Here is a 12270-nt window from a genome sequence, read left to right as displayed (position 1 = left end):
CAATAACAACAAAGTTTTTGAAACTCCAACTAGCTGCACTAGGAAAATCAAATAATAATTTATACAGTAATAGGTACCAAAGCAAAATGCTCACAGATTATACCTGGCTATTTTAATGTCAATTAAGATAAAGTGGAAAGGGCAAGTTTATTTAAAAGAAAGGATAAAGTACAAATTTTATGACATATGATTTGGAAGTGAAGCAGAGAAGTTATTTCGCTAGTATGAAAGAAGAAAAAGAAGACAGTGTAACAAGCGTTAAGGCTGCAGAGGGAGGAGGTCAGTGCTGAAACCAAGCCCAGAATGAAAACTTGACCATTATCTTGGAAACTTTAAAACAATTTAAATGTCCCTTGATAAGCAATAACACAGCTGAACTGACAATAATATACCCTAGGAAAAACAGAAGGCCAGCAAAGGGACTTTGTACAATGAAATCTGAAAAACTAAAGGGGGGAGAAGAAATGAGGATAGACTGCTATGATCAAGAGGGAGCAGAAAAAGAAAAAAGGAATTCTCAAAAGGATTCAAAAGAGAATAGAAAAGTATAATACATTATCTTTTTCAAATGGAGAGAACAAGAGCAAATAAGCCAACAAGAGAGCTGAGACAGGTGCCACATCCATACCCATGAAATATCAATGATCACAAAAACCAATTGATTTGAAATTCCTCTATCCAAATCAGAAATCAAACTGTAAATATGCAGTAACAGCTTTTCAATAGGGTACGTTTTTATAATTCCCTCAATTCTTTTAAGGGAGAAACTTACTTAGTATGATTTACTAAGAAATTAGTCATCTTGAAAAGTAAATCCAATTCCTGACAACTTCTAAAATTCAAATCAGCTCTTCCACATTCAATTGTCATTTATTTGATAATAGATCTAATTTGCATCTTTCTTTGGGGGCACACCTAAGCTTTGGTCTCAGTTTGAAGAAATACAATGGTCGAACTGCAGAAATAAGCTATTTTAGGTAGATAAGGTACTTAATTTAGAAAATAAAATAAAAATCTCCACCATTTAAATACTTAAGGTTTTTTTGTTTTGTTGTGTTGTGTTTTATTTTACTTTTAAATTTAAAAAAAAAATTTTTTTTTGGCTGCACCTCAGGGCTTGCAGGATTCTTAGTTCCCTCAACCGGGGATTGAACCCAGGCCACTGCAGTGAAAGCACCAAATCCTAACCACTAGACCACCAGGGTACTCCTTATTTTACTTTTTAAACATGGGCTATTATAAGAACTTTACAGATTAGCCCATAATCCCATCACTGCTGATTATCAAGCTGGTAAAATTACTATATACATTTGGCAATTTCATTATTCATTACCTGACCCATTGTACTTTGTAGCTGTGACAACTGAAATCGGACAAAAAGAACTAAAGGGGATGGGAAATGTTGACTTTACTGCTTAGTGACCAATGACGGGAAAATAAACAGTATCAATTTAACAGAGTAACGATGGTGACATTTTTGGTTTACATGAGTATGGAGGTAACTGACCACAGGTACATAATACTGAGCTTTAATATTGGAGGCATCACACCCTACTTATGTTGAATAAAAAGCACCTTTCTTTCCAAAAGCTCTACCTGTCCAACAAACGCAGAGAAAGCTTTGGTACTGTCACGACCAGCTGCTGCTGAATGGTAGAGATTCACCCATTCCCTCAGAAGATACTCTGCCTTCTCCCTCAGGCCTGGAGGATCATCATACTCTGAGGCTTGAGAGATCCCAGAATGCATCATAAAGTTAGGGCCTCCATGAGCACGATCAATCATTGCTTCATAGTTGGATCGCACTACTTCCATCAGCTGGGGCAATCTAGTACAATAAATCCAGAATGAAAATCAGTCTATTCTTGGTTGTGATTTCACAGACATACAGTTGGACAATTCGTTTATTTAAGAGAGACCACAAGAGTGATGATAATTTTACCATTCCCATATTTAAACAAAACTATCCTCGGTTTCTTCATATCTGTTTACTCATGAGGACATAATATGCAAATGACTGACTTCAGTTAAGTCACTTCTTGACAAAAAAACGATGCCCAATGAAATGGAACTAATGTTCGTGGTCAAAAAATTATTCACTGCATGCCCGCTATGTGCCATGCTTTGTGTTATTCATCTTAATTCTCAACAGTTCTTCAAGATATTATTTCCATTTTATACAAGAAACAGGCTTAGGGAGGGTAAGTTGACTTGCCTAAAATCAGATTTTAAGCAGCAGAGCCAGGCCTTAAACAGAGGACTCTGACACCAAATCTAGTGCTGTATGTACTGCTCTATAGCAAGAAGGCTTGGCAGTTGGTTAAGCTTTCATATCTCAAGGGACAATATTAGGCCTCACCAAAGCTTACCATATGTTGTAGGTAAAGTAGTTATATAACAGGTAACGTTACTAAGTCTATTCAGTCATTTCTAAAGCTCTTAGACTGCTGAATACACAAGAATCCCAAAGCATTTCCCTTCTCACCCTTCAGGAGCATTGCCTCTGGAGTGAGCATTAATCCTCATGAGGGTTTCAATGGTGTGGAACAGATCTGCCTCAGTAACATGGGCAACACTCCTTTCATCCACCAGCAGGATTTTTACCAATTGCATAGCAAATGCCACAGCCATGTAGTTTAAACCATTCTCCATTGACTGGCAACACAGAAAGCACAATGTAAGAAAGACAGCACTTACAGCAAACACACTTCCCAACTACCAGAGGTCACTTTTCCTGTTTAATTCCTTCCATACCTGAGCTAGGTGAAGATCATACTGTTGCATATTGACCAAATGATTGCGAATTAGCAACTCCACTGCCTCCACATTGTATTTATATTCATCCCGACACTCAATTAGGCACCTAGAAAAGTCAGTATTTCTTTATTCATAAAGGCTTAACCATACTATATATCAGGTAAAATAAAGAGCCCATTTTATTAAATGGTAACTTGTTCCAAATTAAGGATGTCTTGAGAACCAACTAAAAATCAGTTTTCAAGATTCAAAATAACCAGTAAAGAAGTAGAACAGACGACCCAGTGTTAAAGCACAAGTTTTGTTCTCGAAGTCTAGAAAACAAAGCATTCCATTTATGAACATCACTTCTATGAAATCACTGAAACCTTTTAAAATCCATATCTATCATTTATTCCCCAAAACAAGGTACTGGTTCTCTGTATCCATCATGGGCACCAGACGGAAAAAGAACAAACATTCAACAATTCTCAGTACTTAGGGTCATGTATGTGAGAAAGCAGTTCAATAAATATTACTCTTCTAAGATGGCTACTGACCTTGTGATCTGTTTGTTACACCATGGAGACCCATATGCCCGGCCATCTTGAAGAGCTTTTAAGACCAAGAGGTGGCACTCTCTGTAGCGAAGCAGGAGGTCGGCATCAGCACCACTGGTGGCATCTAGTAAGCCCTCTACAGCCTATGGAAGAAAAAAAGTGTTCAGATCCATGGAAAATACAGTATTCAGCCCAATTATCAAAGTCAATAACCAAACCTTAATGCGAAGTACAACATACTTTCTAAAGCCACAAGTTAACAATCTCTCCATTCACTAAAATCCTTTTCACTTGCCTAACACACACACTCTCTGAGTTCTTTCTAGTCCATGCTTAGTGTTCTTCCCTGTCAAGAAAGGTGACGCTGTCCCTAAACAGTAATAACCTAATGCTGCCCCGTACCCCACCCCCTTACCCAAGTACTTGGATCAACTGTCCCTCAAAATCTAAAGGGCTATCTTTTAAGTTTCTTAAATAATCGTAATTCCAGAAAATCTTACCTTTATGGAAAAAAGAAAAGATTTCACACTTTACAGTTGTAACTATTTACAACACTCTACTCTGGAGAAAATCATCTGCTTATTACAAAACAAAACTTGCTTTATATTAATTTTTAAAATTTTAAGCATAACTTAAGTAGATAATGGTGCAGGTCACTGGATATTTACAAACCTAGTTTCTTCTAAAATTAACAGTTTAAGAACTAACCTTCTGGAGCAATCCAAGAGCAGCTATGGCATCCCGAGAGTTTCGAGATAATACTACAACCTCCAAAAGACTTCTAAGAGCCTGAGCTTGGGGGTTCATGGCCAAAGTTGGTGGGATGGCGTGAAGGTGCTGCTCCAGTTCTGTAATGCACTTATCATAAATCTGAGCTACGTCATCTGTTGCCCAAGCTTGCTGTTTTGGAGGAGGAAATAACCAAAAAAAGAGAGGGGGGGCGGGGGGGAAAGAGAGAGGAAAAAAATTAAAGATTTTTCACTGGCACAGGTAGCAATTTCAAAGTCTACTACTGGGGGGCTTCCCTGGTGGCGCAGTGCTTAAGAATCCGCCTGCCAATGCAGGGGACACGGGTTCCAGCCCTGGCCCGGGAAGATCCCACATGCCGCGGAGCAAGTAAGCCCATGCGCCACAACTACTGAAGCCCGTGTGCCTAGAGCCCATGCTCTGCAACAAGAGAAGCCACCACAATGAGAAGCCCGCACACCGCAACGAAGAGCAGCCCCCGCCCGCCGCAACCAGAGAAAAGCCCACGTGCAGCAACGAAGACCCAACGCAGCCAAAAATAAAATAAATTAAATTTAAAAAAAAAAAAGTCTACTGGGGGACTTCCCTGGTGGTCCAGTGATAAAGAATCCGCCTTCCAATGCAGGGGGAAAGGGTTCGATCCCTGGTCAGGGAATAAGATCCCACATGCCACGGGGCAACTAAGCCCGCATGCCACAACTACTGAGCCTGCGAGCCTTAACGAGTGAGCCTGCGTGCTGCAACTACAGAGCCCACGTGCCCTGGAGCCTGCGCACCACAACTAGAGAGAGAAAATCCACACGCCACAACGAAGAGCCCGCGCCGCAATTAAAGATCCCGCATGCCGCAACTAAGACCTGACGCGGCCAAAAAAATAAATGAATATTTTTTTTTAAAAGTCTATTGGTATATTAACTACCCTTATTATTTTTTTTCTCTCTCTCTTTTTCATCAAAACATGGAGGGGGTCTTCCATTCCCCTTCCTGAACTGTTTGGTCTTGATGCCATTAAGTGGTGCAGTGCAAAGCAAGCACTGGTGGGGGTGTGTTTTGTTTACTTGATAGTGGAAAGCCTTGCAGACACCAATACAATCAAGTGATGAAAGAGCATGATAAATAATGGGAAAGGCTGAGAGCAGCACCACTTGTAGCATCTAATCTGCAGCCTATGAAAGTATATAATCCAAACCATGGAAAATATAGTATTCAGGCCAACTGTCAAAACCTAACAGGACAGAATAAGAACACAGCATCATTTCTGTGGTATTCCTATCAAAGATGTACTACCTGAATCTATTCATGAGAACATACTGTACAAACCCAAATCAGGTCATTCTACAAAATCACTGGCCTGTAATCAAAGTGTGAAGGCCATGGGAAGATGAGAAAAGGAGCTGGAGTAGACTGACCTGCGGGAAAAATTTTAAATATGACGACTAAATGAAATGTGTGGTGTTTTTTTTTTTTTTGGGGGGGGTGGTGGTGCGCCGCACAGCTTTCGGGATCTTAGTTACCTGACCAGGGATCGAACCCAGGCCCCCACAGTACAAGCACAGAGTCCTATCCACTGGACCGCCAGGGAATTCCCTGAAATGCGTGATTCTGATTTAGGTCCTTTTACTCCAAAAAGATAATACTGGGACACTTGGTAAAACTTGAATTATGTCTAAGGATTAGATGATACTAAGGTATCAGTGTTAACTTCCTGATTTCAATGGTTATACAATGGTCACACAGAAGAACGTCTTTGTAGGAAACACAGACCAAAGGATTCAAGAGACTGGGCCATCAAGATCAGCACCTATGTTCAAATGGTTCAAAAGGAAAATGTTTCCCCTTACATTTTCAACTTCTGTGTAAATAACATTTCAAATTTTTAGAAAATGTTTTTATAAAGAACAGAGGAAGCCATGAGGTCACCACGTAAATTCCTTTAGTTAGGCCAAACATGAAAGTTAAATCAACCTCATGGATTTAAAAAAATTCCCGAATGCCATGCTTATCTGATACAAAGAATATCTATACAACTCAACAACCGTGGGTAATTTTTTTCCCTATAACTTAAGCTCCCAGGAACCAGTGATAGATTAACTGACAAAAACATTCAAATTAAACTGTAAATTACTCAATTTAATCCAAGACGAGTATTTACCTTCATGGGCTGAGCTAAAAATCCTGTGGGCTGACTTAAATCATTTGTAGGCAAGAAGCCAGGCACATTGCGTGCAAACTCTTCATAAACAGCCAGCTGCTTCGGGTCCACACCACCAACCTTGGAAGAAGAAAACTTACTTTAACAGGATTCTCTTCACAATCAAGGGAAACCTTTTTATCAAAATGGAAATTTTGCATGGGAGTAAGCACAGGGGTTCTGAGAAGGGACACAGGAGTCATTACAACATTTAACAGCGTGACTGAATATGCATGCATGTGCATGCACACAGTTCAGTGTTTCCTATTTCCCTGAGACCTGTTAGAGTCACCCTTATTTATAAATTAAGAGCTTTTCCACTGGAAAATGACTCAAGTAGGACCATGCTGCCAGTGCAATTCTCCAGTGGAGCTGGTAAAAATGATAAAATTTCTCAACATCGTCTTCTCACCAACAACCAACTAGCAATAAAAACTCAAGTACCAGAAGGGAAGACCAAGTTGGGAAACAAAAACTAAAAGGCACTTCAACAATAGGGGGAGGGGACACATCTAAGCTATTTCTATGTCTTCTCCACAGGTAACCTTTAAGTGAAATGAAATGTTTTCTCAGAAACAGCATTTAAACCCCCTATCCTAAGTCCTGGTGAGGAGTTAAGCAACAAGAACAGAAAGAAAACAAAGATGGGGCAGGGAGAGACAGAGCCCCCAATTCTCACTTTCAGCCTGATTTGCTCTGGCATCCGCTCAGCTTGGTATGTTAACACAACAGGATCACAGTACCTGCGCCCTTCTTGCCTAGCATGTTTTCTCAGCTCAAATTCCTGCAAACAAAAAAAGTCACTGAGGTTCTTGTTATGAGGCACTTTCTTAAATGGAAAAACAAAATACTTAAAAGGCAAATGCTAAACACTTACAGTTGCTAATCTCTTGTCCATCTCAGGGCCTGCTTTTTCTACTGCAGTCTTCTGAATAAAACAGCAAGCTAATTCACAATTGTCCTGAGCTAACTGAGCAGCTGCCTGATCCATCATTTCCCTTTGTTGTGGGGATGCAGTCTATTGGGAGGGGGGGAGAGAGAAAAAAATTTAAAGTTTTCTGTGGGTAGACGAAGTAGATAGATGGGATAATAGAAAATGCAGTGCTTAGACAAATTAATTTTAGAAGTTCCAACTCTACTTATGACTCATTAGCTGTGACCATGAAATAGTCTAACAATCATCTTCATCTACAAGATGAAAATACTACTCAACTGAAACATCTTACCAGGTTTCTGTGAAGATGGTGAACACTATGAAAGCAGTAAAGCAGTAAACAAAGGCATTATTAACCACGACATCTGAGACCCCAAATTAATAACTGAGTTACCTGAAGAGGGTATGTGTGTGTCTGTGTGGTGTGTGTGTGCTCGCACAGACATACAGAGTCACTTTAAGTTGTTTTGTACTGTCCTACTCCAAAGTACTTTAAATTCTTCACGGTAAACAGAATCAAGACTGTTAACTTAGGCAGTTTTTAAAAAAATCCTTCATTTCTTTAAACCAGTAAATATCTGGAGTATCTACTATCTGCCAAACATTATTAAGGATATAATAGCAAAAACAGACATGATGCTTCACCTCACAGAATTTACAGTCTAAAGGGGAGGACATCAAACACATATGGTAACTATTATAATAAGTGGAAATGCTCACTGGTAACCAGCAAAGGAAAAGAAACATTTTCAGATAAGCAATAATGAGTTTTATACAACAACAAGAAAATAATCGACTTACACGAAGGGCTGAGGCAAAACTGTTTTTCAGGTTGGTGGATATGCTCATGAGTAAAGGTTCCCTGCAAGTAATCATAGCCATTCCAGCTGTCAAGTTTCGCATCATGTGATGAGCTGCTATTCGCATTCGAGATTCCTCAGAATCCAGGGCAAAATCTTTCCTGACTATTTGCTCACAAGTAGTCATGGCAATCTTAATTGATCGATCCACTACAGGATGGACCAGCTCCTGGACGGCCCTTTCAATTGCTTGGCGCACACACTGCTTCAACTGTGGATGGGCCTGAAACAAGGGAATCTAGGGAGGAAAAAACAAGTCAATAGCTTGTTTAAATAAGACAACCCAATTTCTGTCAGTAATCACACCCATGTTTTTGTCATTATTTCAAGGTTAACCATGAACTACCAATTTCTACTTTAAATTAACCAATGAAAAGCTAAGGAAACAACCTGGGCTCCAAAGAAGGCATAGTAGTCAGTATATCTTGTGATACATGATTATAGATAAAATTTAATGGGCAAACTGTTCATTACAAGATGCTTAAAGACACTACCTGCTTAGTCAAAATTTGTGGCTCAAGTACTCCTAAAGAAAGTAACTCCTTGGGACTTCCCTGGTGGTCCAGTGGTTAAAAAATCTGCCTTCCAATGCAGAGGACGCGGGTTCGATCCCTGGTTGGGGGACTAAGATACCACATGCCATGCCAAGGGGCAACTAAGCCCGTGTGATGCCAACTACTGATCCCATGCGCTCTGGAACCCGCGTGCCACAACTAGAAAGAAGCCTGTGCGTGACAACTAAGACCCAACGCAGCCATAAATAAATATTTAAAAAAACAGAAAGAAAGAAGAGAAGCTTCTTTAGTAGCATGGGGAAATGCGAAAAGAATCAAGTTTACAGAGAAAAGGCTTTTTTTTTAAAATCACATATTCTGTTTTAATAGGTTATGCCATATTTTTTTCCCCAAAATGATTATATTATACTCCCCACCAGCAATGCATAACAGTTTCTATTGTACCAACAGCTGGTATGATCATACTTTCAATTTTTGCCTAGTTGGGGGATTTTAAATTTTATATTGTGGTTTTAATTTGCATTTTCCTGACAGCTAATGAGGTTTAGCATTTTCCATATGCTGGATGACTTTTGATATTTCTTCTTCTACAAAATATATCTTCAGTTTTTCTGTTGGGTTCTTTTCTTGGTTTGCAGGTTTATTTATATGCACTAAATACTAATCCTTTGTGGTTATATCTATTGGGACTATCATTTGTTTGTGGCTTGTCTGTTCACTTTCTGCATGGTACTTTTGTTTTTTAAATTAAAAAATTTTACTGAAGTATAGTTGACTTAAAATATTACATTAGTTTCAGGTGTACAGCATAGTAATCAGTATTTTTATAGATTACACTCCACTAAGTTATTACAAGATAATGGCTATAAGAGAAAAGGCTTTCTACAAAAACTATTATTTTCAAAATAGCAAGTGTTTTATAAAAAATTACCATACACTGAAACGTGCTTCATTGAAAGACTGCTTCCAGGCATTCACTGAATTTTTAAGAAACTTAAAAAAATATTCATGATGAACTTATAAAAATATTCAATTATTGGGAGTATTATAAAAGAGAATCATAATTTCTAGACCTAGTTTTTTCCCCAAAAACCAAGTGCCACATCTACAGAAGCAAAAACAAACAAAAACAGGTTAAAAATGATCTCTTTAAAACCCTTTCAAAGTCCTTTAAAATACAAAACTTCAATGTATTTATGTTACGACTGTTTCAATTTCTAAAAAGCAAAGACCATGAAATCTGATTTTGAACTAAACAACTGTGTTAAGCAGAATAAGAGAATGAGGATAAACAAGCAATCATCACCCTCAATATACAGAGTAGAATACTACCTTTAAGTATAGGAAAAAAGACTGATGGGAAGTTACTTAATAGACCAGACAATCTCACAGAATCAGGCCACAGAAACATAACTGAGCGTACTAAGTCCACTTCCAGACCTTGGCCTGGAGACTTTACACACACACACACACACACACACCAGCTCAGTTCCAGCTATCTTCCAAGAGATATGGCTTAATGCAAGACTAAGGTGACATGATAATAAAGAACAAAAACCTAGGGATTTCCCTGGTGGCACAGTGGTTAAGAATCCGCCTGCCAATGCAGGGGACATGGGTTCAAGTCCTGGTCCGGGAAGATCCCACATGCCGCGGAGCAACTAAGCCCGTGCGCCACAACTACTGAGCCTGCGCTCTAGAGCCTGCAAGCCATAACTCCTGAGCCTGCGTGCCACAACTACTGAAGCTTGTGCGCCTATAGCCTGTGTTCCACAACAAGAGAAGCCACCGCAATGAGAAGCCCGCGCACAGCAGCAAAGAGTAGCCCCCGCTCGCCGCGACTAGAGAAAGCCTGCACACAGCAACAAAGACCCAACACGGCCAAAAATAAATAAATAATAATGATAAAATAAAATAATAATAAAAAGAGAACAAAAACCTATGGTAGGGCTTCCCTGGTGGCGCAGTGGTTGAGAGTCTGCCTGCCAGTGCGGGGGACACGGGTTCGAGCCCTGGTCTGGGAGGATCCCACATGCCGCGGAGCAACTAGGCCCGTGAGCCACAACTACTGAGCCTGCGCGTCTGGAGCCTGTGCTCCGCAGCAAGAGAGGCCGCGATAGTGAGAGGCCCGCGCACCGCGATGAAGAATGGCCCCCACTTGCTGCAGCTGGAGAAAGCCTTCGCACAGAAACGAAGACCCAACACAGCCATAAATTAAAAAAAAAAAAAAAAAAAAAAAAAAAAAAACCTATGGTATACACTAAGCATCTTCTGATTATATAAGGAATACTTAGAGATTGTGATTATATTGGCAGCTTAATTTTCATGGGTTTGGATATGAGGGGCCAATATAAGTGATGTCTAGTCACAACGACTTATTTTTAGAGTAGAAAAAAGATCTCAGCTATACTACACAGCAATTCCTGATCCCTACTCTCTGCCACAAAAGCCTACAACCTAGGAATCCAGAAGGAAGGGGAAGAGGGATGGGAAAGTAACCAGTCTACCTTGTCACAAAGTAGGAATTGAGGAATAGGGTGGTGTTTACTTACTGTTGGGTTTAGAGTAATGTGTGGTGCCAGGCCTGCAAGGGAATAGACATTGATGTCATGGTAGCTGTACTGTGGCTGTGGTGGAACCGTGGCTGTACAGGTGGTACTGGTAGCTGGTGTTGTAGAAGTTGCTAAATGTAGAGAGATAAAATAAGAGCTTATTAATAAAAGGAGCACACTTCTTGACTTTACTATAAAATTAGCAGGGCATCATGTGGTCTTTATCTAATTAGACTAATTGAATGGGGGAAGGGGTGGAACAGGTCACATTCTTCCACCTTGAATTATTATAAGGGAAATTGTTATTTTAATAGAGATTTGAACAAAGCATGTAAAACTGTATTGGTGCACGGTGGCCACAGAAAGCAATTGAGGAGTCACACCACATTAGCAGGCCCAAGCCTTGTTCGATTATTCTATATTATAGATGTCAGTTTTCAACCTAGGCTGTTCCCTCAATTTACCTGGGGATTCTTAAACTGAGAGCTGAGAAAAAGAAGAAAAGCTGGTTCATTCTAACCACAACTCCCAATCATTCTACACTCCTACAGCCCCCGCACTTCCAATCCTCCTGGACCCAGGTCAAATAATCCACTCCCCTAACAGGTCGAGCTGATCTGGCCACCCCCAGATTTGAGGAATAACACAGGTCATCATGCCAATGCAATTCTTTCTCGGAGACCTCAAACAATGTAAAAGATAACCTGGCTTAGTTGGGATATGAGAAACAACTGATTAATAATATTAGTTATGAATACCACATGAACTACCCAGATAGATTCTAATACAGTAAGACAATGCCTAAACATAACTAACTTTTACTTAATAATTTAGAAGGCTCACCAGAAAGTACACAAAGTTTCAGCACCCCATTACACAGAATAATTATAATTTGTTATATGCATGGGAATGTACCATTAAAGAGAACATCTGATAAACAGAGGGCTAATTATCACACTTACTTGTGGTTGTGATTGGAGGGAGCTCTTCTGGCTGCTTGACATCTTTCTTTGGAGCAGAGAGTTGCTCATCTAAGTTCTTTAGGCGATCTTTATCCTTTAGGAGGTTTCCAGGTTTCAGCTCATTGATGTCTAATGCAAGGTTCTTGCAGAGGACCTCAATCTCAAACTTCAAGTTTAACTGCATAATTCCAGTATTCAATTAGAATATTAAAA

The 12270-nt window shown here is 39.7% G+C and overlaps 1 protein-coding gene across 6 annotated transcripts in view; it reads right to left on the bottom strand.

Moving 5' to 3' along the window:
* The window catches only part of CNOT1 (CCR4-NOT transcription complex subunit 1), a 102842-nt gene that overhangs the window by 11806 nt on the left and 78766 nt on the right, over positions 1–12270 (bottom strand). For 3 of the 6 annotated variants that reach the window (XM_068528162.1, XM_068528164.1, XM_068528163.1), the window contains exons 29-39: positions 12058–12235; positions 11096–11226; positions 7970–8266; positions 7112–7252; positions 6914–7018; positions 6196–6315; positions 4005–4196; positions 3297–3439; positions 2755–2863; positions 2486–2655; positions 1576–1828 (exon numbers count right to left, since the gene is read on the bottom strand). In XM_068528162.1, coding sequence (XP_068384263.1) covers positions 1576–1828; positions 2486–2655; positions 2755–2863; positions 3297–3439; positions 4005–4196; positions 6196–6315; positions 6914–7018; positions 7112–7252; positions 7970–8266; positions 11096–11226; positions 12058–12235 — 1839 coding nt within the window. The remainder of the gene's footprint in view (positions 1–1575; positions 1829–2485; positions 2656–2754; positions 2864–3296; positions 3440–4004; positions 4197–6195; positions 6316–6913; positions 7019–7111; positions 7253–7969; positions 8267–11095; positions 11227–12057; positions 12236–12270) is intronic. The other 3 variants (XM_068528165.1, XM_068528167.1, XM_068528166.1) reach the window with 1 other exon arrangement.

The sequence above is a fragment of the Eschrichtius robustus genome, chromosome 19, assembly GCF_028021215.1.
Source record: "Eschrichtius robustus isolate mEscRob2 chromosome 19, mEscRob2.pri, whole genome shotgun sequence".
In the NCBI taxonomy this organism is placed as follows: Eukaryota; Metazoa; Chordata; class Mammalia; order Artiodactyla; family Eschrichtiidae; genus Eschrichtius; species Eschrichtius robustus.
Note: the sequence above shows the minus strand (reverse complement) of the source record. Positions and strands in the feature narration are given on the sequence as shown.